This window comes from Balaenoptera musculus, chromosome 16 (genome assembly GCF_009873245.2).
Source record: "Balaenoptera musculus isolate JJ_BM4_2016_0621 chromosome 16, mBalMus1.pri.v3, whole genome shotgun sequence".
Taxonomy (NCBI): domain Eukaryota; kingdom Metazoa; phylum Chordata; class Mammalia; order Artiodactyla; family Balaenopteridae; genus Balaenoptera; species Balaenoptera musculus.
This window is the reverse complement of record NC_045800.1, coordinates 31,744,166-31,771,774: the sequence shown is the minus strand read 5'-3', so window position 1 is coordinate 31,771,774 and position 27,609 is coordinate 31,744,166. Positions and strand designations below refer to the sequence as shown.

Here is a 27,609-nt window from a genome sequence, read left to right as displayed (position 1 = left end):
GTGAGAGGCTATGCAAAGACCCTGTAGATTTCATTAGTCACAGGGGCTTATTCAAACGTCTCCTTTGCATAAGAAACACAGGCTTACAGCTGGTCTCTGGGAAAGAATGCCCTCCAGGCCTTGAAAAGAGAGCTCCAGGCCTGTTCATGAAGAGGTCAGCAGCCCGTGATGCATGGGGCCAGGCTGAAATGTTTCTATCCAGCATTTGCAATTCAATCCCACAGTTTCCTTTATGGAACAATTCACTAAATTCAGAGTTGTTCTTTTTTCTAATTCACCATATAATTCACCTCCCAAGTTCAATTAAGAAGCAATCTGTTAGCAACTTTGGGAGCAAGCTGCTTTTCTTTGGGAAAGCCCAATTTTCTTCCGCTCCCAACAAAAAGTGGCTTAATTATATGCATCATATGAGACATTGATGTACACAAAACGCCCCTCTACATAATTAATGAAATATTAACTATATACATCCAAAGACATCTAGGTAGAAAGGGATGGGCTTTTCCAAAGCCCGAAAAGACAGCCATTGATCAATATTGTTCATTTGAATATATGGTAATTCACAGTGACTATGAATTAATATTCATGAATATGATAATTAATAAACAAAACCTTATAGTAATTATTCCTTCTGTCTCATTCTTAGAGCCTAACGTTACTTGGCCCTCAGTTTTCTTTTTATTTATTTATTTATTTATGTATTTATTTTTAGCTGCATTGGGTCTTTGTTCCTGTGCGCGGGCGCTCTCTGGTTGTGGCAAGTGGGGGCTACTCTTCGTTGCAGTGCACGGGCTTCTCATCGTGGTGGCTTCTCTTGTTGCGGAGCACGGGCTCTAGGCGCGTGGCTTTCAGTAGTTGTGGTGCACGGGCTTAGTTGCTCCATGGCATGTAGGATCTTCCCGGACCAGGGCTTGAACCCGTGTCCCCTGCATTGGCAGGCGGATTCTTAACCACTGCACCACCAGGGAAGCCCGGCTCTTGGTTTTCTTAAACGCAAAAATAACTACCATTTTTAAATGCTGATTATTTGCAGGTACTCGCATATGTTATCTTGTATTTAATCCTCAAACTAATCCTCTGCGGTGGGTATTAGTGCCATTTTACACGCAGTGTAACTGAGGCTTAGAGCACTTAAGATATCACTGTGGACACACAGCCATTGGGTGGAGAGGTTGAGATTCTCTCCAGATCAGTCTAGTGTCAAACCCTTTAAGATACAACACAAGTAACCCTGCCAGGACACCCTCAGCTCTCACATTTACTGACTTTTTAATACCTGTATTTACAGCTCCGTCCCATCAGAGGTAAATCTAGCACAAAACTGCTTTGCTTTACTCTAAGAAAAATTAAAAAATAATCTCTAGCACAAGAGATTAAAAATCATTTTATTGCTAGTCCATTCATTCAATAAATACTGATTGAGTGTCTGCTTTGGGCAGCACTGTGCTGGGTTCCTGAAGGCAGACACAGGCAGGGTCTGTCTTCATGGCACCCTCATGGTGCTAGTGGAGGGAAGAAAATCAACAATAAACAATGAGATCCTGGGACTTCCCTGGTGGTCCAGTGGTTAGGACTCCATGCTTTCACTGCCGTGGGCCCAGGTTCGATCCCTGGTTGGGGAAATAAGATCCTGCAAGCCGCACGGTGCGGCCAAAAACAAAACAGGACAAAACAAACAAAAAGAGATCATTCCATGGAGGGATTAAGCACTTTGGAGAAATTAAAACAGAGTTTTATGAAAGAGCAATGGGGGGTGGGAGCCCAGGGAAAGTCTGAGTTGGTGACATTTGAGTTGAGATCTAAATGATGAGAGGGGGACACCCATCTGGGGAGAGTGTTCTAGCAGAAAACAAAACAAAACAAAACACCAGCAAGTTAAAAAAGGCCAGAGGGAGGAAAATAAGAGTCCGATGGAGCTAGAACTAAGGCTAATACCTGAGGGATGCACGACCAGTTTGTGCAGGGCCTTTGAGCCTTACCCTCACAGTCAACTTGCCATGCCCTTTGATCGTATGTAATATGCACAGCAATCCTGTGAATAAGTAATATCATTCCTCTTCTACAGAAGAGAAAACTGAGGTTCATGAATAAGTTGCCCAAGGTCACCCAGCTGGTAAGAGACTGAATTTGCCTTTCAAGGCAGCCCCTTCTGACTCCAGAATCCATGCCCCTAACCCCTGCCCTCTACCCCACACCTGTACAGGTGTGGTCTGAACAAGCATCCCAAGCAAGGCCAATGGACGAAACATCTGCACACCTCTGTCAGAAAACTACTGGCAAGACACACACAGCAGAGCTTTTCATTATTCATTCGGAAAAAAAAAAAGCGAGGCAAAGCCCCTTTAACAGGTTGTTTTAGGAACGAACTAGGCAACCACTGCGGTAATCAGTGTGTAATCCTAAGCAGTTCAGTGCCAAGTAAAGTTTATATCTATGCCAAATTTCAAATGTTACAGAAGGGAAAGAGAAAATGGGTTAAAAGATCACGGCCAGTTTTTGTTAATGAAATGATTTAATATTGGCAAGTGTATAATAAAACAGGAATTCTTATATACTGCTGTTGAAGGAGGAATATACATTGGTAACATGTTATGAGATAATTTAGCAGGATGTATCAAAGTCTTTTAAAACAAGCAATAATATGATTTTGACCCAATAATATGACTTCGACCCAATAATATGACTTCTAAATATCAGTACTAAGGAATCGATTGACAATGAAAACAAAGGATGTTCATTCTCAACATTTTAAAGACAGACTGTAATAACCACACACCTCCAGTAAAGGAATTATGATATAAAGGAACTTAATGCAACATTTTAAACTGTTTTAGAAGAAAGTTTGCTAAACAGGAAAAATGTTCATATTATAAGTCAAAAAACAGGTTAGGAAGTAGTACCCAGTATGATTCCATCTTTTACTTTTTAAAAAGCATATACAAAAAATTATGGAAAAAATGCTTGAAGGAAATACCCACAATGTCCATTGTGATGATTCCTGATGGGTGATTTTTGGGTGAATGTTACTTTTTTATATACTTTTTGTAATTTCTAAATTTTATTCAACATATTACTTTTATAATCAGGAAGTAAAAAAAAGAACTATATTACATCATACACTTTGCCTAAGAACATGTGCTCTGCACTTTGTAGTGTATGTCTGTACACACGTACACATACACACACAGTTGCCGGGAAACCCTTTTCCGATGGGAAAGAAACATACTCGTGTTTATGCAGATGGAAAGGTTGTGGTCCAATCTTTTTTTCTACTTTTCTGCTCTCACCATGGAAAGAAAAAATAATGAGTCCACACCTTGGCAAGATGGAAGAAAGGAAAGCTAAGCTCATTGGTGAGAACGGGAAAGGGCTTGTTGGAAAATTCTTTAAGACAGTGTTGGATGGGCTCTTGGGAGATCCAGTCCGCTCTTCCCCAGTCAGTTAACTGGCTCCCACCTGTGTCCTAGCACTGGCTGATGAGGCCTTGGAATTTGCTCCGACCCCAGGCAGAAGCTCATGGGAGGCTTCTTAATCATGCAAATTTGAGCTCTCTCTTCCCAGAGCCTCCAACCAGATGTCCATCTTGCTTGGTGTCGGACCCTCCACCCATCCTGAATGCCTGTGTCTGCATTTTTCCTAGTCCCTGACTGTTGGTTGAGCTACACCAGACTTTCTGCTTAGGGATGCTCTTGAAGGACTTGTTGCTCACCTGGCTTCAAACCTTCAGTGCTCTTCTGAGCCCTGGACTCTAGGTATTCTTGCACACTTGGTCCACATCTTTCACACCCAGCCTGGCCTTGGCTTCTTGGTCATTTCCATCATTTATTGCTGTATAACAAACTATCCCTCTAAACAGAGTGGCTTAAAATAACCACCATTTTATGCTTGCTTCTGATTCTGAGGGCCAGGAGTTGGGGCAAGGAACAAATGGGGCTGACTTTTCTCTGCTCTGGGACCTGAGCTGGGTTGACTCGAAATGGCTGAGGGATGGCTGAGATGGCTCATGTGGAGGGCAGCATTCCAAAAGGATGAGCCCCACTGTGCAAGTGTTTTTTCAGCTTCTGCTTACATCATGCTTTCTAATGTCTTACTGGCCAAAGCAAGTCACACAACCAAGCCCAGAGTCACGAGGAATGACTATGCCAGGTGAGGTTTGTCAGGGACCACGAATGGAACAGCCTACCCCCTGCTTGATCTCTAGATACTTAAAGTTCTAGCAAGTCAGGTGGTTTGCAAGATGGACCTAGAATGTCAGCTCTGGAGTCAGACTGTCCAAGGTTAAACCTTTACTATGTCACTTACTAGCTGTGTGATCTTAAGTCACTTAACCTCTCTATGTTTCAGTCTCCTCATCCATAAAATAAGGATGAGAGTATTCACCTCTTAGGGTTGTTATGAAGATTAAGAGAGATGATACATTCAAGACATAGAAAAATGCCTGACTCATAGTCAGCACTCATTGAGTTAGCGATTATTACTATTGGCTCTAAAACTGTTCTGAAGGCTGAAAGAGCAGAATGGGTTGAAACAATAAGCCACAGAGACAAGCCATTTTATACCACAAACACCACAAGTGAAGTAAAAAGTTAAGTTCTCCTTAAAGTGCACTTAACAAAACCAAGTTTAGGCTGAGGATCTATTAATACTCATTGGCAGGCAGTGACAATAAGACAGCCACTGTACCCGAGCATGTTATTTTTTTAAAACTTGCTCCATAACAATTTGAGACATCAAATAACTAAAAAATTAACCAAAGATATATGCTAAGAAAAGACTCAGGTGACTAGGTTGTGTGTAGTCATCCTGTTATCCCTGGGAGAGTGGAGGGGCTTGGCCAAGATAGTTAAGAGTCATTCACTGAGTAGTGGGTCCCAAATTACAGGCTAGAGCTTTGCTGAGAGACCCAATAATGTTTATTGGGTCTTGTGTACCAAGGACTGTGCTTGCTGCCTTATGTGTATTTTCTCATTTAATTCTCAGCACAGTCCTGTGAGGTAGGGACTATTACTGGCTTTACTTACAAAAGAAAGAACTGAGGCTTAGAAAACTTTAAATAACTCACCCACAGTCACACAGCTAGTAGGAAGCAAAACCCAGATATAATCCCAGGCCCATCTGATTCTACTGATGGTCTTTATAATACAGGGCTAGGGATTCCAACCTTAATAATTGACAGTAAATGTCCCAATATATAAGGTTGGGAAAATCCCAGCTCCTCGTTCTCTAGAGTAAGTTAGGTCAGTGGTCCCCAATCTTTTTGGCACCAGGGACCGGTTTCGTGGAAGGCAATTTTTCCACGGAATGGGGGGCGTGGATGGCTCAGGCAGCAACGCGAGTGATGGGGGGCAGCAGGTGAAGCTTCACTCGCTGGCCCGCCGCTCACCTCCTGCTGTGCGGCCCGGTTCCAAACAGGCTGCGGACCGGTAGCGGTCCACGGCCCCAGGGTTGGGGACCCCTGAGCTAGATGACAAAGGGTCATGTTCCCAGGGAGATCTCTCTACATCTCAGGCATGGCTCTGAAGGCTCAGTGACCCGTGTGTGTATTCTGAGGTGGGAAGTGCACAGGAGACTGGAGCAAGACCCCTGAGGAAGAGGAGGAGAAGACAGATGATGAACGGGAACCTGAGCTCCCAGGGAAGTTGTCCTGCAAACCACTCTCCACTCCCTGGCAGCTGCCCCAGACACACTGACAGTCAGAGCTCTCCAGCCCCAAATCAGGGATCATACCAGATGTGCTTGAAGACTGAGCAGGTTGTTCCTCAGGAATAGGAAGTGGTCCCCTCCAGGCACAAAAGAGGGCCTCTTCACTTTCGGCTGAGCTCAGGACCACTGGATTCCCTCAGAGCCATCTAAGGTATCCATCTCTAGCCAGGGCTCGCCACCTGCCTTGAATCAAGCCAGTTCCACAATGTGCTATGAATCAGACACCGCCCCATCCACAGGAGCCATGAGGCAGAGAGAACAGTGAGGGCAACCTGGTGAAGGAAATCCCACTCTCAACCTGGAAGTTTAGGAGGGCTTCCTGGAGGTGGCATCGAAGGACAAGAAGGGTTTCAATAAGTAGAGACGGGAGAGAGTCAGGCAGGATAGACCATAGAAGAGAAAAGACTAGCCCAGCTTGGTAGCACAGCTTTTTTGACCTGAGTGATCTTTGGCATGATACTTAAATTCTTAGAGCCTCAGTTCCCTCATCCATAAAAAAGGACACACTGGGATCTAACTTTTCAGGTTGTGAGCAACACGTAATACAATGTCTGGAACCTTGTAGGGACCCCATAGCCTTACTGATGATTATTCTTTAGGTCACCTTCGGAGACTTCAGCCTCTGGTACCTTGATGACCACACTAAAGTTTAAGCTCTGGCCAGGAGCACAGCTGTACCAGCCTGGCATCTGTCTTCAGACCCCAGCCTGCGACACCCAGCCTCCCCCAATTCAGGACAGAATGGAGTGGCCTGACAGAATGACAGCTTTTCTCTGCCCTACCCCTTGCCCAAAATTTTAGTAGGGTCTAAGAGCACATCCCAGTGTCACTTAGAAGAAGGAAGGGGAGAGAGGGAGGAGGAGACAGCTGAGAAAGGAGTAGCTGCTCTTTCCCTCAGACAGCAACTGTCACCTGAACTTCTCATGGGGTTTGGTCCTTTTTGGTTCGCAGAGCTGTAGAGGGGAATTGTTGGTCCTCAGAGGCCCTGGGGGGATTAATTGGGGCCTCTCCTTCACACGGATTTCCAGAAGCTTCTGGGGCGGGGGGTGCTTCTAAAGCAGGGAGTGGCTGGGTGAAGAAGCGGTGGGGCAGTAGAGAGGCAGTGGGGGAGAAATTCAGACACAGTGTTCACGGCTGACGGTGAGGCAGGAAGGGAGCACAGGGACCCAGGAGTACGGTGGGACACCAATTAAATTCTCCCCTGAGACGCTGAAGGCCAAAATTTGGTCCAACAAGCTGAATGCATAAGAGGAAGATTCTAGAAGAATCTTCTCAGTCCCCATTTATTTCCTTCGGGGATCACTGAGCATTACCAGCAACGATCTCATTTATTTGTTTACATGTTTATTGCCTGCCTCCCTGACACCCTCTAAAAAGCTAGCTCCATCTTCTCCCCTGATGTACCCCCTGGCCTGGGACAGTACCCAACACACAGGAGGTGGCTGCCGGTGGGAGGGGGGACTGGGGAAAGGGAGGCTGCAGGATGTGAGGCTACAGCGGACATTAATGCCTGTCTCCAGTCAAGAAGTGATGGCATCCTGGAGAGTGACAGGACTGTAGGGATGGAGAGGAGTTTGCTTGGGAGGGCTATTTAGGTGATGGGGTGAACATAACTCGGTACCCGGCTGGATATGAGAAGAGAGATGGAGGGAACTCCCTTCTCAGCTCTGAGATGTGATAAAGGCATTCCCTTGCCCATCCTTCACACTGAAATATGCCAAAAGAAGAGAAATTTTCAGAGGGCCCGTTCAGAATAGTCAACATAAGAGGCTTGGGATAACTTTAACAGGAAGTGTGGATAACTGCAAGAGGAGAATTATACATTTGTACTGCAGTTTATAAAAGTAGTAGTAAGTGAAGAAAAGACATTCCATGTTCCAGGTTGAACTGGGTAAATGCTACAAATGTGTCCATTTCTCCAAATGAAGTTATAAGTTTAATGCAATCATGATCCAAATTCAAGGGGATTTTGTTTGGATCTTCTTAGATTTTTGTGGAGAAGTGATCCTCAAATTCATGTAGAAGAATAAACAAGTGAGACTATTCAAGAAATTTCTAAAAGTGAAAAGCAAGGACCATGAGGACGGATGGCCACCAAATATTAAAACATATAAAGAAATTAACATGAAAAGACACACAGATGAATGGGACACAAATGCTAACACTACATGTAAAAACACACACTATGTGATAAAGGAGACATGGGGAAAGAATATGAATTAGATGGTAATCCTGACAAGGGATTAATCTCCAAAATACACAAACAGCCCATGTAGCTCTAGTCAAAAAAACAAAAACCCAATCAAAAAATGGGCAGAAGATCTAAATAGATAGCTCTCCAAAGAAGACATACAGATGGCCAAAAAGCACATGATGCTCAAGATCACTAATTATCAGAGAAATACAAATCAAAACTACAATGAGGTATCACCTTGCACCGGTCAGAATGGCCATCATAAAAAGTCTACAGACAATAAATGCTGGAGAGGGTGTGGAAAAAAGGGAACTCTCCTGCACTGTTGGTGGGAATGTAAATTGGTACAGCCACTATGGAGAACAGTATGGAGGTTCCTTAAAAAACTTAAAATACAGCTACCATATGATCCATCAATCCCATTCCTGGGCATATATCTGGAGAAAATCATAATCCGAAAGGATACATGCACCCCAATCTTCATTGCAGCACTATTTACAATAGCCAATACGTGGAAGCAACCTAAATGTCCATTGACAAAGGAATGGATAAAGATGTGGTACATATATACAATTGAATGTTATTCGGCCATCAAAAAGAATGAAATAATGCCATTTGCAGCAACATGGATGGACTTAGAGATTATCATACTAAGTGAGGTAAGTCAGACAGAGAAAGACAAATATCATATGATATCACTCATATGTGGAATCTAATTTAAAAAGAAAGATACAAATGAACTTAACAAAACAGAAGCAGACTTATAGATATCGAAAGCAAACTTATGGTTACCAAAGGGGAAACATTGTAGGGTGTGGGGGAGATAAATCAGGAGCTTGGGACAAACACATGCACACTACTATATATAAGATAGATGACCAACGGGGACCTACTGTATAGCACAGGGAACTCTACTCGATACTCTGTAGTAACCTATATGAGAAAAGAATCTAAAAAAGAATGAATATATGTATATCTATAACTGAATCACTTTGCTGTACACCTGAAACTAACACAACATTGTAAGTCAACATACTCCAATAAAATTAAAAAAAAAAAATTTCTAAAAATTAAAAGCAAGGACCTTGAGGAAGGATGGCCACCAAATATTAAAACATATAAAGAAATTAACATGAAAAGACACACAGATGAATGGGACATAAATGCTAACACTACATATAAAAACACACACTATGTGGTAAAGGAGACACGGGGAAAAAATATGAATTAGATGGCATTGAGATTATTATTCAGAACTTGGGGGGAGGGGTACCTCCAAATAAAACCCAAATGGATTGAAAGAATTAAGTATAAACAAACAAACCATAGAAAAACTTTGGAAAAATATGTTATTTCCCAGAGCTATACTAGGAATAATTTTATATGTTTAGAAGTATAAGAAAAAGAAAATCTGACTTGATATATTTAAATTCTAAACTTTAAAACTTTTGTATCTCAGAAAGACTAATCCCCTAAAATGAAAATAAAACACCCATACAAGTGAAAATACCTGCACTGAAGATAACAAATGGTTACTATCCATATTATATAAATAGCTCATGCAAATCAATGAGAAAAACTTTATGTCTAACATGCATTGGATAAAGGAAATTGGTGAACATGTCATAGAAGAAAAATGTAATTAGTAGGTAAATATATAGAAGTTGTTTACCCTTGAGAAATGAAAACAGAAGCAAAAATAAGGTACCATTTTCCAACTATTAGAGTAGCAAAATAAAGAGATTAATGGTAACAATGATGCTGAGTCAGGTGGAAGTGGAATTTTCATTTTGTGAAGAATCATTTATTCAGCAAATTTGGTGAGCATCTACAGTGTGCCTCTCACAGGACTAGGCACTGGGAGGGCACAGATAAATGATAATTCACAGAGCCCACAGGCCAGTCTGGGACAAATAGGAAGACATCGGGCATTCAGAGGCTTCCCCGAGAGGGGCTGGCTGAGTTTGAGGGAAGGGCAGAAGTGGGTGGACGAAGACTTTCCGGGCACTGAGGCGGGGTAGGGGAGGGCCCATGGAGGATAGTCCAAGTCCCACCTTCTCACCCACCTGTCAACCACCCTGCCAAGCTCCCACTTCCATGACTGTGTTCAGGCTCTGCCTTCCACCTGCAATGCCCTCCCCACCTCGATCCTAAACAAAATCCTTCACAGCCTCTTCCATGAAGCTATCCCTTGCCTCTGTTTCACCTACATCCCCCTCATGGCCCTTTATTCATTCACCCGTTCATTCATTCCCTCATTCAACATGCTTCCTCGGGGCACCTCTCTGTGCCAGGCACTGTATCAGGTTCCAGGGATAGAAAAATAGATCAGACACAGCCTCTCCTCTCAAGGAGCTCCCGGCCCTGATCATACCATGCCTGGAGTATAATTATTTGCAGACCAAGTCTATTGTCCCTACAAGACACTTAACCCCTTGAGGACGGAGATAACATTCTATTTCCATTGTGTGGTGTCATAGCAGAGGCTTAACAAATATGTCCATTTGAATTGGACTGAATAGGATTGACTGATGCTTGCATATATTATCTCAGTTGCGTGTATTCTCACTGCACCTGTGTGGGGTGAGGTATTCTTGTTACTCCCACTTTACAGATGAGGAGACTGAGGCTCGAGGAGGTTAAAGCACTTGATCTGTGGTCACCAGCTGGTATGTAGCAGAGCTGGGAGGCTCTAACCCCCGGCCCTTGCTCTACGCCTCATCACTCTGTCCCTTGGTGTCTGACAGGAGCAGAGAAGGAATGGAAAGCCCCAGGCAAGGAAGTTTGTAGGAAGTTAACCTACAACTAAGGGTTAAGACTTTCTCACTACCTGGTAAAAAGTCCTTCAGAAGAGACACAAGTTTGTCCTCATAGAACATCTCAAAAGGATTTTATCACATGGCCTTTGCACAGATGACCAAATGACCGATAAAGATTTACAGATGTCTCAAAGGACCCATGAACTGGGTCACAGAAAGAGTAGCAAGGAACTCAGGAATCAAAGAAAGGAAGACCAACCCAAGCCCTCTTCTGGGAACTGGAGGAGAGAAGCAGAAAGAGGACCATGGAGCTCCGTGGCCTGTCTTTGACCTTTTGGGACAGAAGTCAGCTCAGTTCAAGGAGAAGTACAGATAAATGGCTTCACCTTTAAGAGATAATCTAAGTGAATAGAGGTTAGGGTAACTAGTGTTTTTCTGGGTGGTGGCATATGTCAGTGAAGTGGAATGGCCCTTTTGTTTCAGAAAGGCTAAAACCTATTAATGGTCCCATCCCTCTGATTCACTGGGGCAGAAAGAACCTGTTTTGATGCCAATGCATGTGCTGGGCCATAAACCACCCCCTGCAAGATAGTCCTGTTGGCCTGTTTTGTATTTCACCCCAGTGCCAGCCAGAACCTGGGACATGGCATGCTGTGTTGCAGGGGTGGGGAGGGGTTGGAGGGTGGGGGGTGGGGAGGGGTTAGAGGGTAGGGGGGTGGGGAGGCGTTAGAGGGTGGGGGTGGGGAGGGCCAGAGATTGAAAGTTCAAAGAAAGGAAGAAAAGAGACTCCAGAAGAAGGATTATCTTCCAGACTACCAGGCAATAGTTAAAGCTTAGGGACTCCTCTCTAGATGCAGAAGAGAGAAGCAGCCCTGGCCGGTGTCATGGAACCTGCATTAGGGCCCAAGGATGTTGTCCCTTCCTCACTGGCCCAATGTGCCAACTCAAATACCTAGAGTTGGGGGCCCAGGCAAGGAGTACATCAGCGTGAAAGAGGTCAGTGTGAAAGATGAATAGGGAGTAATGGGGTCTCTGGGAAACCACAGAGCACCTGCTCCTCAAGAGTCCAACCCATGTTATGCAACTCCACTGATTGTTGCCATGTGGGATTGCTGGACCAGTGTGGCCAGATATTCCAACTTTTCAAGAGAAGCCAGAGTTCTGGATTTTTATGAGAAATTTGATTCTTAAATTTTGGCAGTAAATTTTTAAAAAAATTAAGCACTACAAAACATGTCTGCAGACCGTATTTGTGTGGTGGACTGGCCACTTAGGACCTCTGGGCTGCAGAGTGAATGGGAAAGTCGTGCCTCTAGGGGGTGCCCATGTCAGGGAAGACAGGAATTCCTCTGGCAATGGCAGTAAGGTCCAGGGATGCAGGAGGGTCATGGAGAACCTGGGAAGCAGAAGCCAGTAGCAGCAGGAGCAGGATGGGGGCTGGATAAAGTTCAAAGGCTCAGTGCCAAGGTCAGCTGGGGCTTTTCTCTCACTGTTTGTGGGCAGTCTCATTAAAGGACACTAAGAGAAATAAGATGACCAGAACGCAGAATGAGATTCCACTGGCATCCCCACCACCTTCACCACCTTCTCTCTCTGGACCTCTTTGGAAACCACAGAAATAATGACCTGCAGACCTCAGTGTAAATGGCCCCAGAAGAAATGTGACTTTGTCCGGGCCATCCAGCACTTCAGCCACAGGTTAACGTGATGCGGGGAGTCTCATCCCAAACTCACACCGCAGAGCCACCCCTTGAGCTGTGTCTCCAGCTCTCCCAACCCAGCCCCCTTGTCACCGGTGTCCAGTGTCTACATCCTTCACGCGGCTCTGGGGCAGGGGGCAGTCTGACCTTTCTCAACCTCCTCTCTCCAGCCCATTGTTGTTTGTTGTTGTTTCGAAGATGGGACAAAGGGAGGCCACAGCCACATTGCTGCCAACACCTGTGGGAAGCCCACTGGAAGGTCTCTGGAAGGTCTCGTATTAGATGCAATTTGAGCAGACCGTTCTAAAGTTGCACGAGGCATCACATGAAGGGGGAGCTGAAGACACTGCAGGTATCTAATCAGCCATGCGCACAGCAGACACCATGCATTGAGTCCCCATACATTCCTGGATTATCTTTGGCAAAAGAACTGAGAGACTCATTCTTGGCCCTCAGGAAGCTTAAAGTCCAACCCTCCATTCTACAGATAAGGAGTTCTCATGAGGTGAATTGACATGCCGTACAGTGGGTAACTGAAAAGTTGTAGCCCTGGTTTTGTTCGAAAACAATTTAGTTCATATCATGCCCAATAAGAAAATACTTGAGTAGTAAATGCATTTGAAACAAAGGTCAGTTTCCAGCTGTAACAAAATGCACACATCCAAAAGAGGCCAAGAAAAACAAGAGCAAATTTGCATGAAAACCAAACATGCTATATTAAAAAATTTTAGGGGGTGATTACTTTTTGGATAAACAAATCCTTTATTTTGTCAAAAAGGATTCACCACAAGGTGCTCTTAGGTCAGGGTGGGGAATATTGTTTATATTGAGGCCACTGATGCTAGAACAATCAATTGGAGGGTTGCACAAATAAAAAGACAAAGTATGGTTTATATCATTTCATTCTGCTTTAGAGATCACCTACTATTTAAATTAAGAACAGAAAACATAGAATTCCATTTAGTAAACACAAACAAAAACATACACAGTTAACAGAGCATGAAAATAGAATCAGATTAAGAAGAAGCAAAGAGTGATGGTCAGGGAGTGAGGCACAATCTTTCTGTTGGCCAAAACCGATAGGCGAAGGTTAGATCCTCACCTGAAACAAGCCATCCCCAGCTCTCATGAGGCTGTGTTCCCAAATTCCAGGGATTAAGATGGCTAATGGGAACTCATAAAGTATTTTCCCATGAAAATAATATAAATGGCAAAGTGGGTGTGAGGTTACCAGGCTTGACCTCAAGACTAGGTTAACTCCAAAGGGAGCTGCTTCCACATCTCCACATGTGGGAGGTCAGTTCACTCACCCATCCTCTCCACTAACCAGAGGCTGCCCCATCCTTCATTCCTCTCTCAAGCCACAGACACAGACCATTATCACTTCCTTTCTTCCTCCTGCCTCCCTGGGGCACTGATCAGCTCACTTTATACTCCTTCCCTTGGCAATTTCTTCCACTCTTAGGTCTTCTTTGGCACCCTTAGGTAGGCGGGTACCACAAGCTTTCAGTGGGGGACACTCGAGAAGAGGGATCATGATATGACTCGCACATGGTGGCCATGATGGGTCAGGCGCAAGAAGAAGAGAAAAAGCCAAAAAGAGATTCTCTGTGGCCCCTGAGAGAAGAAGCCAGCTTTGTTCTTTTCTCTCCAGTCTCTAGTCAAGTCCCCAACAGGCCAGTTCTTCTGCTTCTGTCCTTGGATGGCCATGAGAACATATTCTTAAATAAACTCTTTTATCGACCTATCTTGAGTACGATTCTGTATCTCAAAACCGAAGGAACCTTGCCTAGAATGTCAGGCGCTAAACTCTTATTTGTCCTGGTTTCTCAAGCTAATCTCCCAGTTTTGACTCAGGCCCATTGGCGGGGGCGGGGGGCAGGGGGTGGCTGGAATAACGGCTCCCTGGATGGATGGCCAAGGGTGGCACTGCCCCTCCCCCACCTGGCTCTGCACCCTGTTGTGACTCCAAGTGGACTCCCAGCCCAGTTTCTCCAAATTCTGACAAATGCAGTCATAATAAAAATCAACCTAAAGGTGAATTTACTTTTCCCAACACTTCAAGTTCACAGTGAATTCTGGCTTCAATCCAAGGTATAATCAGCCTCTGAATGAGGTCCCAGGGAACCAGATGATAGAATCCTTATGTTGCATTCTTTTTTCCTTCCCAAAGAGCAGATGCGCACTTTATCAGATGCCTCTTTATCATCTCAAATCATCTTACTAAACTGAAAACTTTATGAGCGGAGTCACTGTCAGGCCTCACCCGGTTCCTGTACCCCAGCCCTCCTCCTCTCCAGCTGCTGACTGCTGTCTGCACACACGGCCAGCCCTGTCCTCGGGTGGGGGGATTGAAGGATTTGGGGCTCCACACTCGAGGGTCACAGCAGCACATCACCTTTGGCTCCGATTTTGATCTCAGGGATTCTGCTTAATTTCAGACCTTTGTCCCCATCTTGTTCTCTCAGGCCAAGCCTCTGACTGCTTGTCCTCCTTAATACCCACTTCACGGAAGAACCAGGGGTCCTTGCCTCATTCTTCTGAGCTCCCAGCATAGCACTGGAACTCTCTGTGAGTTCTATTAAAGGCCTCTCTGATGTTATTTGCCTGGGTCCCTGGCCTCACACAAACATTCCTGCCTCCCATCAGGTCCTGTGTCCCAAACTGGACACCCAACACCAACTTCTGCCTGGATGACAGCTGTTACCTGGGGCCTCCTCTCCAGGTGTGAGTTCTGCCCACTGGACCATGTCTCCTCTGGGAGGTCGGTGGGGCTCCACACCAGCGGGGTCACAGGTCCTCCCCCACCACAGCCTGCCCCATTCCTCCAGTACCGCCAAAGCATGACCATAATCACTTCCATCATTAAAACTCCATCTCCTTCATGGCAGAAGAAAAAAGTGGGTACGGCTGTATCCTTGGTGCTGAGCACAGAAGAGGTCCCCAATTAGCACCTGTTCCTTGAACGAAGGAAAGGGGCGGGGGCAGGAGAGAGGGAAAAGGACTGTCATCAAGAAGATGGTGTGAGAGGGTCAGCAGAACTGACACAAGGGGAGTGTAGGTCATGCCAGAGGAGCAGTGTAGCCATAAAGATGAAGTTCTAGACCATGGGAGCCAAGGTGAACTCCCACGGGAGGGGCAGGGGTGAAATGGAGCCATCAACTGGGGGGGGGCAGTGGGCGCAGGTCTGTGAAGAAAAGGTCTAAGCCCTGGAGGAGTGAGCAGGAAGGCCAGCACCCCCGCTCTGGCTCGGAAAAGACCTAACGACCACACCTGGGGCTCTGTCCAAAGGGCTCAGTAAAGACAAGCTATTGACCATGTGGCCAAAGAATGCCCTTTTCAGACATTCCCTGCAAGGTGATCTGGGCTTGCCCAGCCCAAGGGCATCACCCCTGAGCATAAGCCTTTCTTCCACTGCAGGCTCCCACTCTAAGCATCACACATTCAAACAAACAGTCCTAACCCCAACTGGTCTGGGGGAGCAGAGGAGCAAGGAGGCCATCATGCACTCCTGAGACTCCATCCTCAACTTACAAGGGTTTGTCTGGTGCTGTCCCTGTGCCCAGGCTGATGCTGGAACTAAAGAGGGAGGGTCAAGACCAAACAAAGACAGGTCACAGCTGTTGACACTCTGGTGGATGCAGCAAGGCACATACTGAATGGCAACCTGAGATGACAGAGGGCAGGATGAAGTGCAGCCCTAGAAGTGGGTAGAACTTGCCCATATCTTTTATCAACACCTCTCAAAGGTAGTCGTGGGGAGACCAAGTCTTCACAGCTCAAGGCGACAGGGTTAGTGGTGATGCCAGCATCTATTTCCAGAAGCAATGGAGCGTAGAGGCTAAAAGCAGCCTTTGACATTAGACAGAGTTAAGTCCTAATCTTGGCTCTGCCAATAATTAGTTGTGTGATCAAAGAAAGATTACACACCTCTCTGAATACACCTGTAGGTATCAACAGTACCTGCCACATAGAGCTGTTGCATGAAGATAAATGAGATCAGACTTCCCTGGCGGCACAGTGGTTAAAAATCCACCTGCCAATGCAGGGTACACAGGTTCGATCTCCGGTCCTGGAAGATCCCACATGCTGCGGAGCAACTAAGCCCATGCGCCACAACTACTGAGCCTGCGCTCCAGAGCCCACAAGCCACAACTACTGAGCCCGTGCGCCACAACTACTGAAGCCAGCGTGCCTAGAGCCCGTGCTCTGCAACGAGAAGCCACTGCAATGAGAAGCCCATGCACCGCAACGAAGAGTAGCCCCTGCTCACTGCAACTAGAGAAAGCCCGCATGCAGCAACGAAGACCCAACGCAGCCAAAAATAAATAAATTAATTAATTAATTTAAAAAAAAGATTAATGAGATCATTTAAGACAAAATTAGCACACAACAAATTGTAGTTATTATTATTCTTTTTGTTGTTGCTAACAAAGAAGAACCAGCATCTAATCAATTCTCAGATCTCTGTTTGGCCAACTTCATGACCTAGAGTTTGACTCAGGAAGACTAGGAAAGGCTTTATGTTGGGGATTGATAGAGATTCCCCATGTGCTGGTGGAATCTAAATCCAAGGATCTGGTCAGGTCACATTGGTGCAGGTCCAGCTCCAGAGACCCCACGGGGGTGCAGGCAGGGTACTGCAAAGGAGAAGACTTCCAAGGCATCTAGGAAGTGTGGAGTCTGAGACACAGAGGTGGGCCGGGGAGGAGAAAAGGCAGGATCCAGCACACGGGCAGCCATGTGGCTACTATTTCTTGAGCACCTACTAGGTGTCAGACTCTGGGATGAGTGCTTTACCTCCTACGCTTTCCCAATCCCCCCTCTCCAATCCCATTTTCCAAATAAGGAAGGAGGCTCCCTTACTCCTGCAGTTAATCAGTACAGAGCCAGGGAGGCCTGCCTGACTCCAGTATCCATGCCTTTCTACACTGCAACTCGAGGATCCAGGATGTCCACGTGAGAACATCTCCAACAGAGTGGAAACAGACAGAAAAAGGGGGCTGTGGACTTGAGGTGCATAACTTGGGATCCACAGAGTAAAATTCTTGAAATTGCAAGCAAAATTGTGTGTGTACCTTTTTCTCGGAGAAGTGCTGAAAATACTCATCAGACTCTCAGAGGGTGTGGGAACCACAAAATGTCAAGTACAATATACGTAGAGAAAAGAAGTCCCCAAAACCTTATTCCAAAGCTCTTGAGGAGACAGTGGAAAGGATGAGTAAGAGTGCCCCCAGCAGCAGAGGCCACCAGGTCTCACTGAGACGGTGTTCCATGATGTTCCATGACGTGAGAGAAGACAGCCTTGAACCCAACTAACTGTCTCAGCAAGTCCAACCTGGCATTCATCCGTAAGCTCAGGACACTGTCCCTTCTACAGGATGTCACAGGGAGCCACCACTGCCCCCACTTCTTTCCTGGACACTGGTCAGTCAGCAGTACTCCCACCACCAATAAAGAAAATTAATGAAAAGACGAAGCCATGTCTACAAAGCCTGGGGAATGTCTCCACGGGAGCAGAGCCAGAAAAACCACAGCCTGTCGATAGGGCTGCTCAAAGCAGCCCCGCTCATGAGTTCTCTCAAGGGCCTCAAAGCTAAAAATATGTTGGGGACAGAGACATGTTGGGTCCCTTTTAGACCCTCAAACCTTGGAAGGCAGGGCCCAGAAACGCGTGTAGTACATGAGGGTCTCTCACGGGTGCGCTTTAGCCTTTTGTGCCTAAATTTAGTCCCTCGATGCCCCACGGCCTTTGCTTCCCCTCTTTTCTCCAGCCTGAAACACCAGCGTTCAAATCCAGAGCTCAAACTGGCTGGAAAGAAGTAAGGATATGGTTTCAGGAGACCCTCTCTTCAGAGGGGACACTGAGACCAGGTGACGGTAGCATGTGCCCCTCCAAGTCACGGGCAGCATAGGAAAAGGAACTCAAGGAGTTGAAGGCTCTGCGGGGTCCATCTCGGAGTGATGAGGCCCAGGGAGAGGAGGCAAGTTAGCCAAACTAACGTCTTCGACTCTCTCCTGCTAATTTATTATTTTGAACTCAAATGCACAAACTGTTAGGCTTATGTGGATGCCCTACACGGATGGCAGGAGTTTAGACTAAGGTTGGTTTCTTAAATAGAGGTGGACATGGTCCAGTGGCTCAGAATAGACAAGACAGGAAACATCAGCTTCCATCAGAACCAGTAAGTAATGAAAGCCATTTCCCCTTCCAGAGTCTTCATTACAAAGAGCAAGAAATCAGAGCCATCACCCGGAGGGAGAAAACTGCAAGATGAGGTTTCCTCTCCACGTTTCCAGACATGCGCAAAGATGAGAACGTTCGACTTTGCTTCCAGGACTCTTTAGGGAAGAAATAAACAACCAAAAAGTCCCCAAACATCAACCATGCGGGGCTTTCCTCCACATCTTGTGTGGTTAGGGGGTGAGGTGTCCCAGAGCTCAGAAATGGGGGCGTCAGGTTCTGCACCACCACATCGAAGAGGATGCAAGAGGATGGGAGAGTGTGTGTGTGTGTGTGTGTGCGCGCGTCCAGCTAAGTACTTCCTTCACTACACAGCTAATCCGATTAGCAGCTTTAGGAAACTCGGCGATGTTAATTCAAGGGCCCCATTCATAGAACAGCTTGGCCCATGCCTGCCCAGAACTCCCATTCTTCTCACTGCAAATAAAATGCACACAGAAGGACTTTCTCTCCCTGAAGAATGCGCTCTTGCCTCCTTGCCCCCAGGCACATCCAAAAGGCTGCTGCCACTTCCTCTGGAGGCTCTCACGGCAGGGAAACGGGGCTGTCTGAAAATGGGGGGAAAATAGCGCTCTCTCCATCTGAAGCACAAAATAAGGTTAATGTTAACAGCGCTGTCAACCCAGGTGGACTCCCAGGCTGGCAGCTGTGCTGACTAAAGAGGTGTCACGAATCCCACCAGATGCAGGGCCCTGGGTGCGTCTTAGGCTGCCCGTGGACCTTCATTTCTTTTTCTGTAGAATGGGGACTTGGAGCAGAGGGCAGAGCTGGAACAGAAGGCTGGAAGGAAGGACACTCGGGGCCTGTAGACACGGCGTCATTGCGTTTGGCAGGAGGCTGAGGGGCGGGAAGGGAGCCGGATATGTAAGTGGTGGATAAAGCGTGGAGGACCTTGGGGGCCAGATAAGGAATGTTTCTGCTAGGTGACAGGCAACCACGGAAGGGTTTTAGAGAACACAGTGCTGTCAGTTATCTAGGGCTGCCGCAACAAGTTACCACAGCGCTGGAGGCTTAAAAACACAAATCTATTCTGTCACAGTTCTGAAGGCTGGAAGGCTGAAATCAAGGTGTTGGCAGGGCCGTGCTCCCTCTGCAGGCTCCGCAAGAATCCTTCCTTGCCTCTTCCTAGTCTGTGGCAGCTCCCGGCAATCCTTGGTGCCCCCTGGCTTATAGCTGCATCATTCCAGTCTCTGCCTCGCTCTTTCACGTGGCCTTCCTCTGTGTGTCTCTCTGAGTCCTCTCCTCTTCTTGTAAGGACTCCGGTCATTGGATTTAAGGCACCCCTAAATCCAGGCTGATCTCAAGATCCTTAACTAATTAGATCTGCGAAGACTCTATTTCCAAATAAGGTCACATTCTGGGGTTCAGGTAGACATAAATTTGGGGGGGACACTATTCAACCCAGTACGGTGGTTGCAAGGTCAGGCCCAGGAAGATCACCTGGAAGCAGGATGGGGAAGCAGAGACTGGAGGCAGGGAGACTGATCGGAAGTAATCACCACGAGCCCGGGGTCCTAAGTGAACAGCGAGGATGCTTCCTGCTGGGGGCCCGAGAGCTGTCAGTGGCTTTTTTTTTTTTGTGGCCAGCACAGCACCCTGAGGGGGCTCTCAAACCAACCCGGGCACAAGGTCTTTGCTCGCTTCCTGGCCCAGAAAGACTCCAGCTACTTTCCCAGGGCTGGCAAAGGAATGACTACATGCACCTCTGTTGTTTTCCATTCCTTCCACCTGGCAACGTGGCAGACGGGTTGGTACAATGGAGGACACAGCCTAGGAGATGGGAAACCTGGGTTCTCGTTCTGGTTCTTCCACTGACTGAATGTGGGACATTGGGCACATCTAGGAAACGAGGGAGACTAGATCACTTCCAGGGCTATGACATCGTTTCATTCTGCAACCAGGAAAGCAGCTTCAGGTTCACAGGATAAACCAGGGAAAGGAGGCATCTGGGGCTGCACTGCGTCCCATCCACCTCCAGGGATTTAGCCCTCTTCCCACGCCACCGCCCAAAACACCAGGGGCAATCACCAAAGCTTGGAAATGAAATAACCGATATCTAAGAACACATCCTTTCACACATGTGGAAGTACAAAGAGCAGATAAAGGTGTGGTTCCTTTTAAATTTTTTTTTTAATCAAAGCAAATGTTTAAAGGACAACAGCACAGTGTTGTTCACAGCACCAACATTTCTAATAGAAAAAAACACTACAGAAAAGAAGGGAAACAACCGTCATGTCCATCTGTATGGATGCATTCGATAAATGGTGGCAGAGTTGCACATTAAATGTGATAGACCTCAAAGTACCACGTGAAAAGATGTCCATGGCGTGGTGTTAAAGACAAAGGTTACACAACAGGGTGTTAAGAAAAATTCCTTTTATGTTTAAAAAATATCTGCACATGGCCTGAGCACAATAAGGCTGGAAGGAATCCAGCAAACAGATCATGATGGGGACCCCCAGGGCTGGGATAAAAGGGGATTTTCACTTTCTACTTTCTACAATTTTGAGCTATTGGACTTTTTTTTTTTTTAACAACTAGCACTGTTAGTTTAATGAGCAAAAAAAATTTAAAATATTCCCATTCTGAAAATAAAATAACTATTTTAGATAGATGCAAAGTACTATTGGCCCTCAAGAGAAAAGTGATCAGGGTAAAAATCACCTTGCCATAAAAATATAGTGGAAAAAAAATTACATATCTCAAGCTTGGGAAGGAGGAAACCCCAGAAAGGTACATGTTTCAAAGGCCTCTTGCCCAAGCCCCCAAAGTTCCCTCCAGCACGTAGCAAATTTCTCCCATTCTCCACTTTAACCTTAAACCCTCCCAGGTCACTGTTCTTTCTGCAAATACTACTACTAATAATAATGAGGAAGAGAAGGCAGAGTTGATATTTATTGCACATTTCTTATATGCCAGGCACTGCGCTCAGCACTTTACACGTATTCTTTCCTTTTCTCCTCACAACATCACTCTGAGGTAAGGATTATTACTATTCCCATTTGACAGATGAAGAAACTGAGGCCCAGCTCGAGGATTCAAACCCAGACAGTCTGAGACCAAAGCCTGCGACGGTGGCCAGCGCTTTCACTGCCCTCCTGGGAGCAAAGCCCTGTGGGAGCTCTTCACCCCGAGGCCCCTGGGAGGTGCTCCAGGGCCTGCCAGTCTCTGTCTATCTCGTCCCTCTCCCCTCTCCAACAATGCTGGCCAGTGCCTTCTAGATACAAAGTGCCGGGCCACCTCTGTGGGATCCAAAGTCAAATATATGTGGACTCTGCCCTCTCTCAGCTCACAGGGGAGAAGGAAAAAGAAGACAGGTACTCAGGTTCTTAGACCGTGAGGCTGACCATGGCAGCCTTGGGAGACCTCCACGAAGGAGGCGAAGGCAGGGCTGCTAGGCTTCCCTTCACTGCAGCATCCTCAAGGCAACTTCCAGGCAGGCCACTCTCCAGCAGCTGGGCACACAACTGCCATGGTGGCTGGCCAAGGCCCAGCCTCTCTCTGGGGTCTCTCACTCACATTTGCCAAGCTTGGGTCCCCATGCTGTGCCATGGCAGGTCCCCCAAGGACAGCAGAAGGATTGCTGACAGGACCAACCCTAAGCATTTGTGATGGTGTCCGGGCATCAACTGACTGCTGTGCAGGTCTGGAGGTGTGAGTGGGATCCCCAAGCCAGAGAGACCAAGACCCAAAGGCCTCCTTGGATCCTGCATGGTCACACACACACCACCCCACCTGCCCCGCCCTGCTTTCCAAATCAATATGTACCCACACAGAGTGTAAACTGGTACTACCACTTGGGAAAACTGACTGATTCTACTAATAACTTACATATACCCTGTGACCCAGCAATTCCATTCCTGGAAATGAGTGCCTGTGTCCACCGAAGGATACGTACAAGAAAGACAACAGCAGCTTTAGTTTTCATAGCCCCAAACTGTCAACTGTCCAAATGGCTATCAATAGAAGAATGAATAAACTAGGGTACATTCATTCAGGAGAACACTGCAAACGATGAAAGGACAAACCAGCGCTTCACCCAACAACGTGGGGTAATTTCACAGTCAAAAAGCTGAGGGAAAGGAGACAGACACAAACAACACACACCGCATGGTTCCATTCATGCACGTAAAATGCGTCTGTCCACATGGTTCCATTCATGCAGGTAAAATGCATCTGTGTGGAGAGAGGTCAGACTAGTGGCTACTGGGGGGTGGGTGCTGGCTGGAAGGGGGCATGAGGGAGTCTCCGGGGTTCTGGAAATGTTCCATCCCTTGGTCTGGGTGGTGGTTACGTAGACATGAACACATGTAAAAGTACATCACACTCTATGTTTGAGCTATGTGAGGTTCACTAGTTTTAAGTACTAAAGTAATGGTGCAAAAAGGAAAGTTAAAAAATTAAATCACACGAAGTTACACTCAGGTCAACTTCTCTAGGCCTCCAGGTAAGAATCTGGCGGGGGGGCGGGGGGAGCGTATGATGACTTGGAGTGACAGAATTATGAAGAGATGCTGCCTTTTGTTAGAGCTCAATTAAGGCTGTGTATATAATGGTGTGAAAAATAATCTGGATTCCAAAACCCCATTTAAAATTCAAATGGACTTTTCAAAACATCCACGAGAGGTCCCCCAAATCCGAAGAAGTGATAATCATAGAGCCAGACACCAAAAAGAAGCTCTAAAAAAAAAAAAAAAAAAAAAAAAAAAAAAAGCTCTAACGTGCCTAATCGTTCCTCCCTCCTCCCGACCACTGGTGATGAGGACCCCTGGCCTTCTGACAGCCTTTGCCCTCTTGCCTTGCCTCATCCCTACATCCTGTGTGGAGCCTGGCCTAGCTCCTGTAGCTGCTCACATCCCCATGAGCGGTGGGAGTTGTCCCCCACTCTGGGCACAGCCCTACCAACCCCCGAGAAAGAGGGAACCAACCACTGGACAAGAAGGAAGCATGTAACCTCCTTAGTGGAGGCGGCCAGCCCATTTCCCACCCCAAGAAGGACGCCTCCCTCGGTCTGGAATGTCCTTATCTACCCTCTGACTCCTTCTTCTCCAGCCTGGGAAACCCCTCCACCTCCCCAGGACCCCCTCCTCTGGGAGGCCTTTCTGGCTCTCCCCACAGCAATGGTCCCCGTTCTTCTTAGTGCCCTCACTCCCACTGTGCTTCCTGGGACACCCCACCTCCACCTCTCACTCTTTACCCTTTTGGGTATCTGCATCTATTCCCTCCACCAGCTGGTAAGTCCTTAAAAAGAGAAACCTCAGTCTATACCGTCTCAGGGTCTGGCACAAGACCTGGCACAAAGTGAACACTCAATAGAGGTTTCAATGAATCAGTGAGTGAGTGAGTGAATGAATGAATTGGGACCACATCCAGAAACATGAATACAATATATTCTTCCCCTTCCCTCCCAAGTGGATACAGATCACAGGGCCTTTTTTGCCAGGAAATACTGAAATGAAGAATTGGTGGAATCTTGGAGCCTTGCAAGACCTCAGGGATGGGGGGCTTTGGGGATGTTCTTGGAATCCACCAGGTTCATCAGCAGAGGGAAAGGGGTTGCCTTGACAACACCTCTCCCATCATCACCACCAGCAAGCAGCATGGTGAGGCTGCCCAAGCATCCAGCCCGGAACCCAGCAACCTCAGGGCAGCTGGTGGGCTGTGGAGAGCAGCGGGAGAGGGGACTCCACCAAGACTCCCCCAAGCCAAAGACGAGCACATCATGTTCCTATTCAGAAACCTTGGGCAGGACCCCTGCCACCCACAGGGGAAAGCTCCAGCTCATTAGCGCAACAGGCATTGGGCACCGGGGGAGTTGCCTCCTACTCTGGGGACATTCCCACCCACCCCGCCAACAGGGACTTTCATCGTCTACCCCAGCAACTTCTCCTGGTGCTTCTCTCTACGATAGCCCCCCAAAGAGCCACCCTCCAGTGACCCACACCTTTCCTCTGTTCCTCAAATTAAGACAGCCCCTCATACTCCCTGCCTCTGCACACAGTTTCTCCTCTGCTGAAATATCTTTTCTTGATTCTTCACCTAAGGAACTCCTACGCATCCTTCAAGACACAAGGCAAGAGTGCCCATTCCCATGATGTCTTTCTTGGCCCATCTTCTTCCCACTGCTCTTGATTCATTGTAGCTCTTGTCATGAGGAATTACAGTTTATCTATCTACACTTCAGTCTCATTCCTCCGGATTGGGGTGCTTAGTGATAACATCTGCCATTGCCTGAGAACATGCCATGTGCTAGGCACCAGGTTAGCCTGTTACTTTTGAAGTCAATCCTCCCAACCCCTGTTGAAGCGAGTGCTGGTTTCATCCCCATTTTACAGATAGGAAAACTGAACTTTGGAGATCTTAGCAAGCTTGTCCGCCCTGTCTGCCTGGCATGAAAGGTCTCCTTGAAGTCAGAGGTCACATCTTATTCCTCTTTCTCTCACCAGCACCGCATTAGATCCATGATAGGTGCTAAAAAAGGGGGGTGGTGTATAAACTTCAGTTATACAAGATGAATGTTCTGGAGATCTGCTGTATCACATCATGTTTGTAGTTTATGGTACTGTATTGTACACTTAACATTTTGTTAAGACAGTAGATCTCATGTTAAGTGTTCTTACCACAATTTTTTAAAATCCTCAAGAGAAAGGAAGGGAGGGTGGGTGGAGGGGTGGCAGGTAGCAGAGACAGTGTAGCATCAGGCACACACGAGCCTTGATCACCGGATAATAAGCCACAGTCAGCCACACAGCCTATCAGCTCCCACAGCTCAGTGCCTGGGGCTGCTTCTGAGAATGGAGATTCCACAGAGGGGAGGCGTCCGAGCCCAGTGGGCAGGGAGGTGAGGAGAAATCAGGAGACCAGTCTCATTACTATTCACCCCAAGGTGAAGGCAAGGAGGAAAAGTAATCAAAGGAGAAGAGTAATCAAAGTCTGACACCCAGTCTGTGTTTCCTGCCCCCAGGGGATTGTCACCTGGTTTGTAGGCCAAACAAGTGCACAATACCACCCCACCCCGGGGCGCCCCCCCCACCAAGCATCTTCCCACTGCTAATCAGTATCAGCATCACCATCAGATATGCCCTAAATGGAGCCCATCCAGGAATTCTCTCCATTTGGGAAGTTCTGGACCCTGAGGCCAGAGTCCTGAGAACCTATGTTGAGTTCAACTCTGAACTCTCTGAGCTCAGGGCTGAATCTTTGGATAAAGAGGCTAATGAAGATTTTCTTAGAAGGATAAGCAAATTTGGAGGCTCCAGCTTCACAGCCTGCAACAGAGAAGGGGTGACCCCTCTGGTTTTCCACTGACAGGTGGGCCCTGGACTGACAGGTCAAATACCTATGACTTGTGGTCCACATCACCCCGTGCTGGAGTCCCTGACCCTTCTCTCCAGGGCAGGGGTGGAGGGGATGCAGTACTTACCGGTGCTGTGTCCTGTTTCCTCCACTGACTGCTTGATCCAGTCACGGGTTTGGTTGATGTGAAATAACTTCAGGTCCTCTTCATCTAAGGCAATGTCTCCCCAAAAGACAGCTGGGAAGAAAAAACAGAAATGGATCAATTTAAGCTGGAGATCAAGGAATGAATTTACTAGTGGCCCAGAGGGTATTGGAAGCTCAGTAGTAAACTCTAGAAAAGATAGTCCATCCAATCAAATTTCTTCCTGAGCCTAAGAGATAGGACTGGTAGAAAAAGAACAACAGATAATAAATCTGTGCATCAAAGCCACAGGGCTGGGGACAACCACAATAAAGATCAAAGGCCTAGGTCTGTAAGGTATTTTGAAAGGTCACCCTGTCTTACTGTCACTGTAGGCAGCTGTGGGCAAAACCACCACACAAAGACAGCTGTTTCTCCCTTCTTCAGAGTTTTCAGGATATTTTTTTAAAAAGCATAATATAATACATGATACTAATGTTCACAATATTTGCTTCCGTTCCCTGGGAAAAGATTCTATTTCCCTTCCCTATTGATGTCAGCATTGGCCACTTCACCTGTTCTGGCTAATCAAATGTGAGAAGGAGCTTTAAGAGCTAGTGTATGATTCACCATGTCCTCATTCCCTCTCTCAGAGAACAAGCAGTGGCTCAGATAGGGGTGACTCTAAAACCCTAAGTTCTGGAGTAAATATGATATGGAGCAGAGGGATGGCTGATTAGGATGGATATATAACATGAATGAGGAAAATAAAAACCATTATTTTTATAAGTGCCTGAGATTTGGGGCTATTTGTTACTGCAGCACAACCTCTTTATCCTGACTAACACAGAAATTGCTATCAGAAGTGGTATGTTTCTTGGTAACAAAAATCCATTGTCTTTGGGCCAGGTAGTGGGTATCAAGGAAACTATTACTGAAGGCTGGAAGAAGGCAATCAATATTACACAGTGATGAAGTATTTGGTAAAACTATTGCCTGCATTAACTTGGAAGGCAGATGATGAACTAAATGAGCTTATGGCTTTAAGTGAAGAGATGGGGAGTCAGAATGTCAATAGCACCTCTTGGTTACCATTAGCTGTGTTTGACAAGATACTACAAGAAAGATAAGGACTTTAAAAAGAACTGGGCATGGAGGCATCATGCTCCCTGATTTCAAACTATATTACAAAGTGGTAATAATTAAAACAGTATGGTATTGGCATAAAAACAGATACATTGATCAATGGAACCAAATAGAGAGCCCAGAAATAAACCCATGCTTATATGGTCAATTAGTTTATGACAGAGAAGCCAAAAATATACAATGGGGAAAGGACAGTCTCTTCAATAAATGATGTTGAGAAAATTGGAGCCACATACAAAAGAAAGAAACTGGACCACTATCTTATACCATACACAAAAATTAACTCAGAATGGATTAAAGACTTGGACATAAGACCTGAAATCGTAAAACTGCTAGAAGAAAACATAGGCAATAAGCTCCTTGACATAAGTCTTGACAATGATTTTTTTGAATATGACATAGAAAAGCAAAAGCAACAAAATCAAAAATAAATAGGTGAGGAC

At 46.4% G+C, this 27,609-nt stretch overlaps 1 protein-coding gene across 2 annotated transcripts in view; it reads right to left on the bottom strand.

The window, feature by feature from the left end:
• The window catches only part of TLL2 (tolloid like 2), a 135,094-nt gene that overhangs the window by 77,751 nt on the left and 29,734 nt on the right, over positions 1-27,609 (bottom strand). For both annotated transcript variants that reach the window (XM_036828878.1, XM_036828880.1), the window contains exon 2: positions 26,024-26,134. In XM_036828878.1, the coding sequence (XP_036684773.1) occupies positions 26,024-26,134 (111 nt within the window). The remainder of the gene's footprint in view (positions 1-26,023; positions 26,135-27,609) is intronic.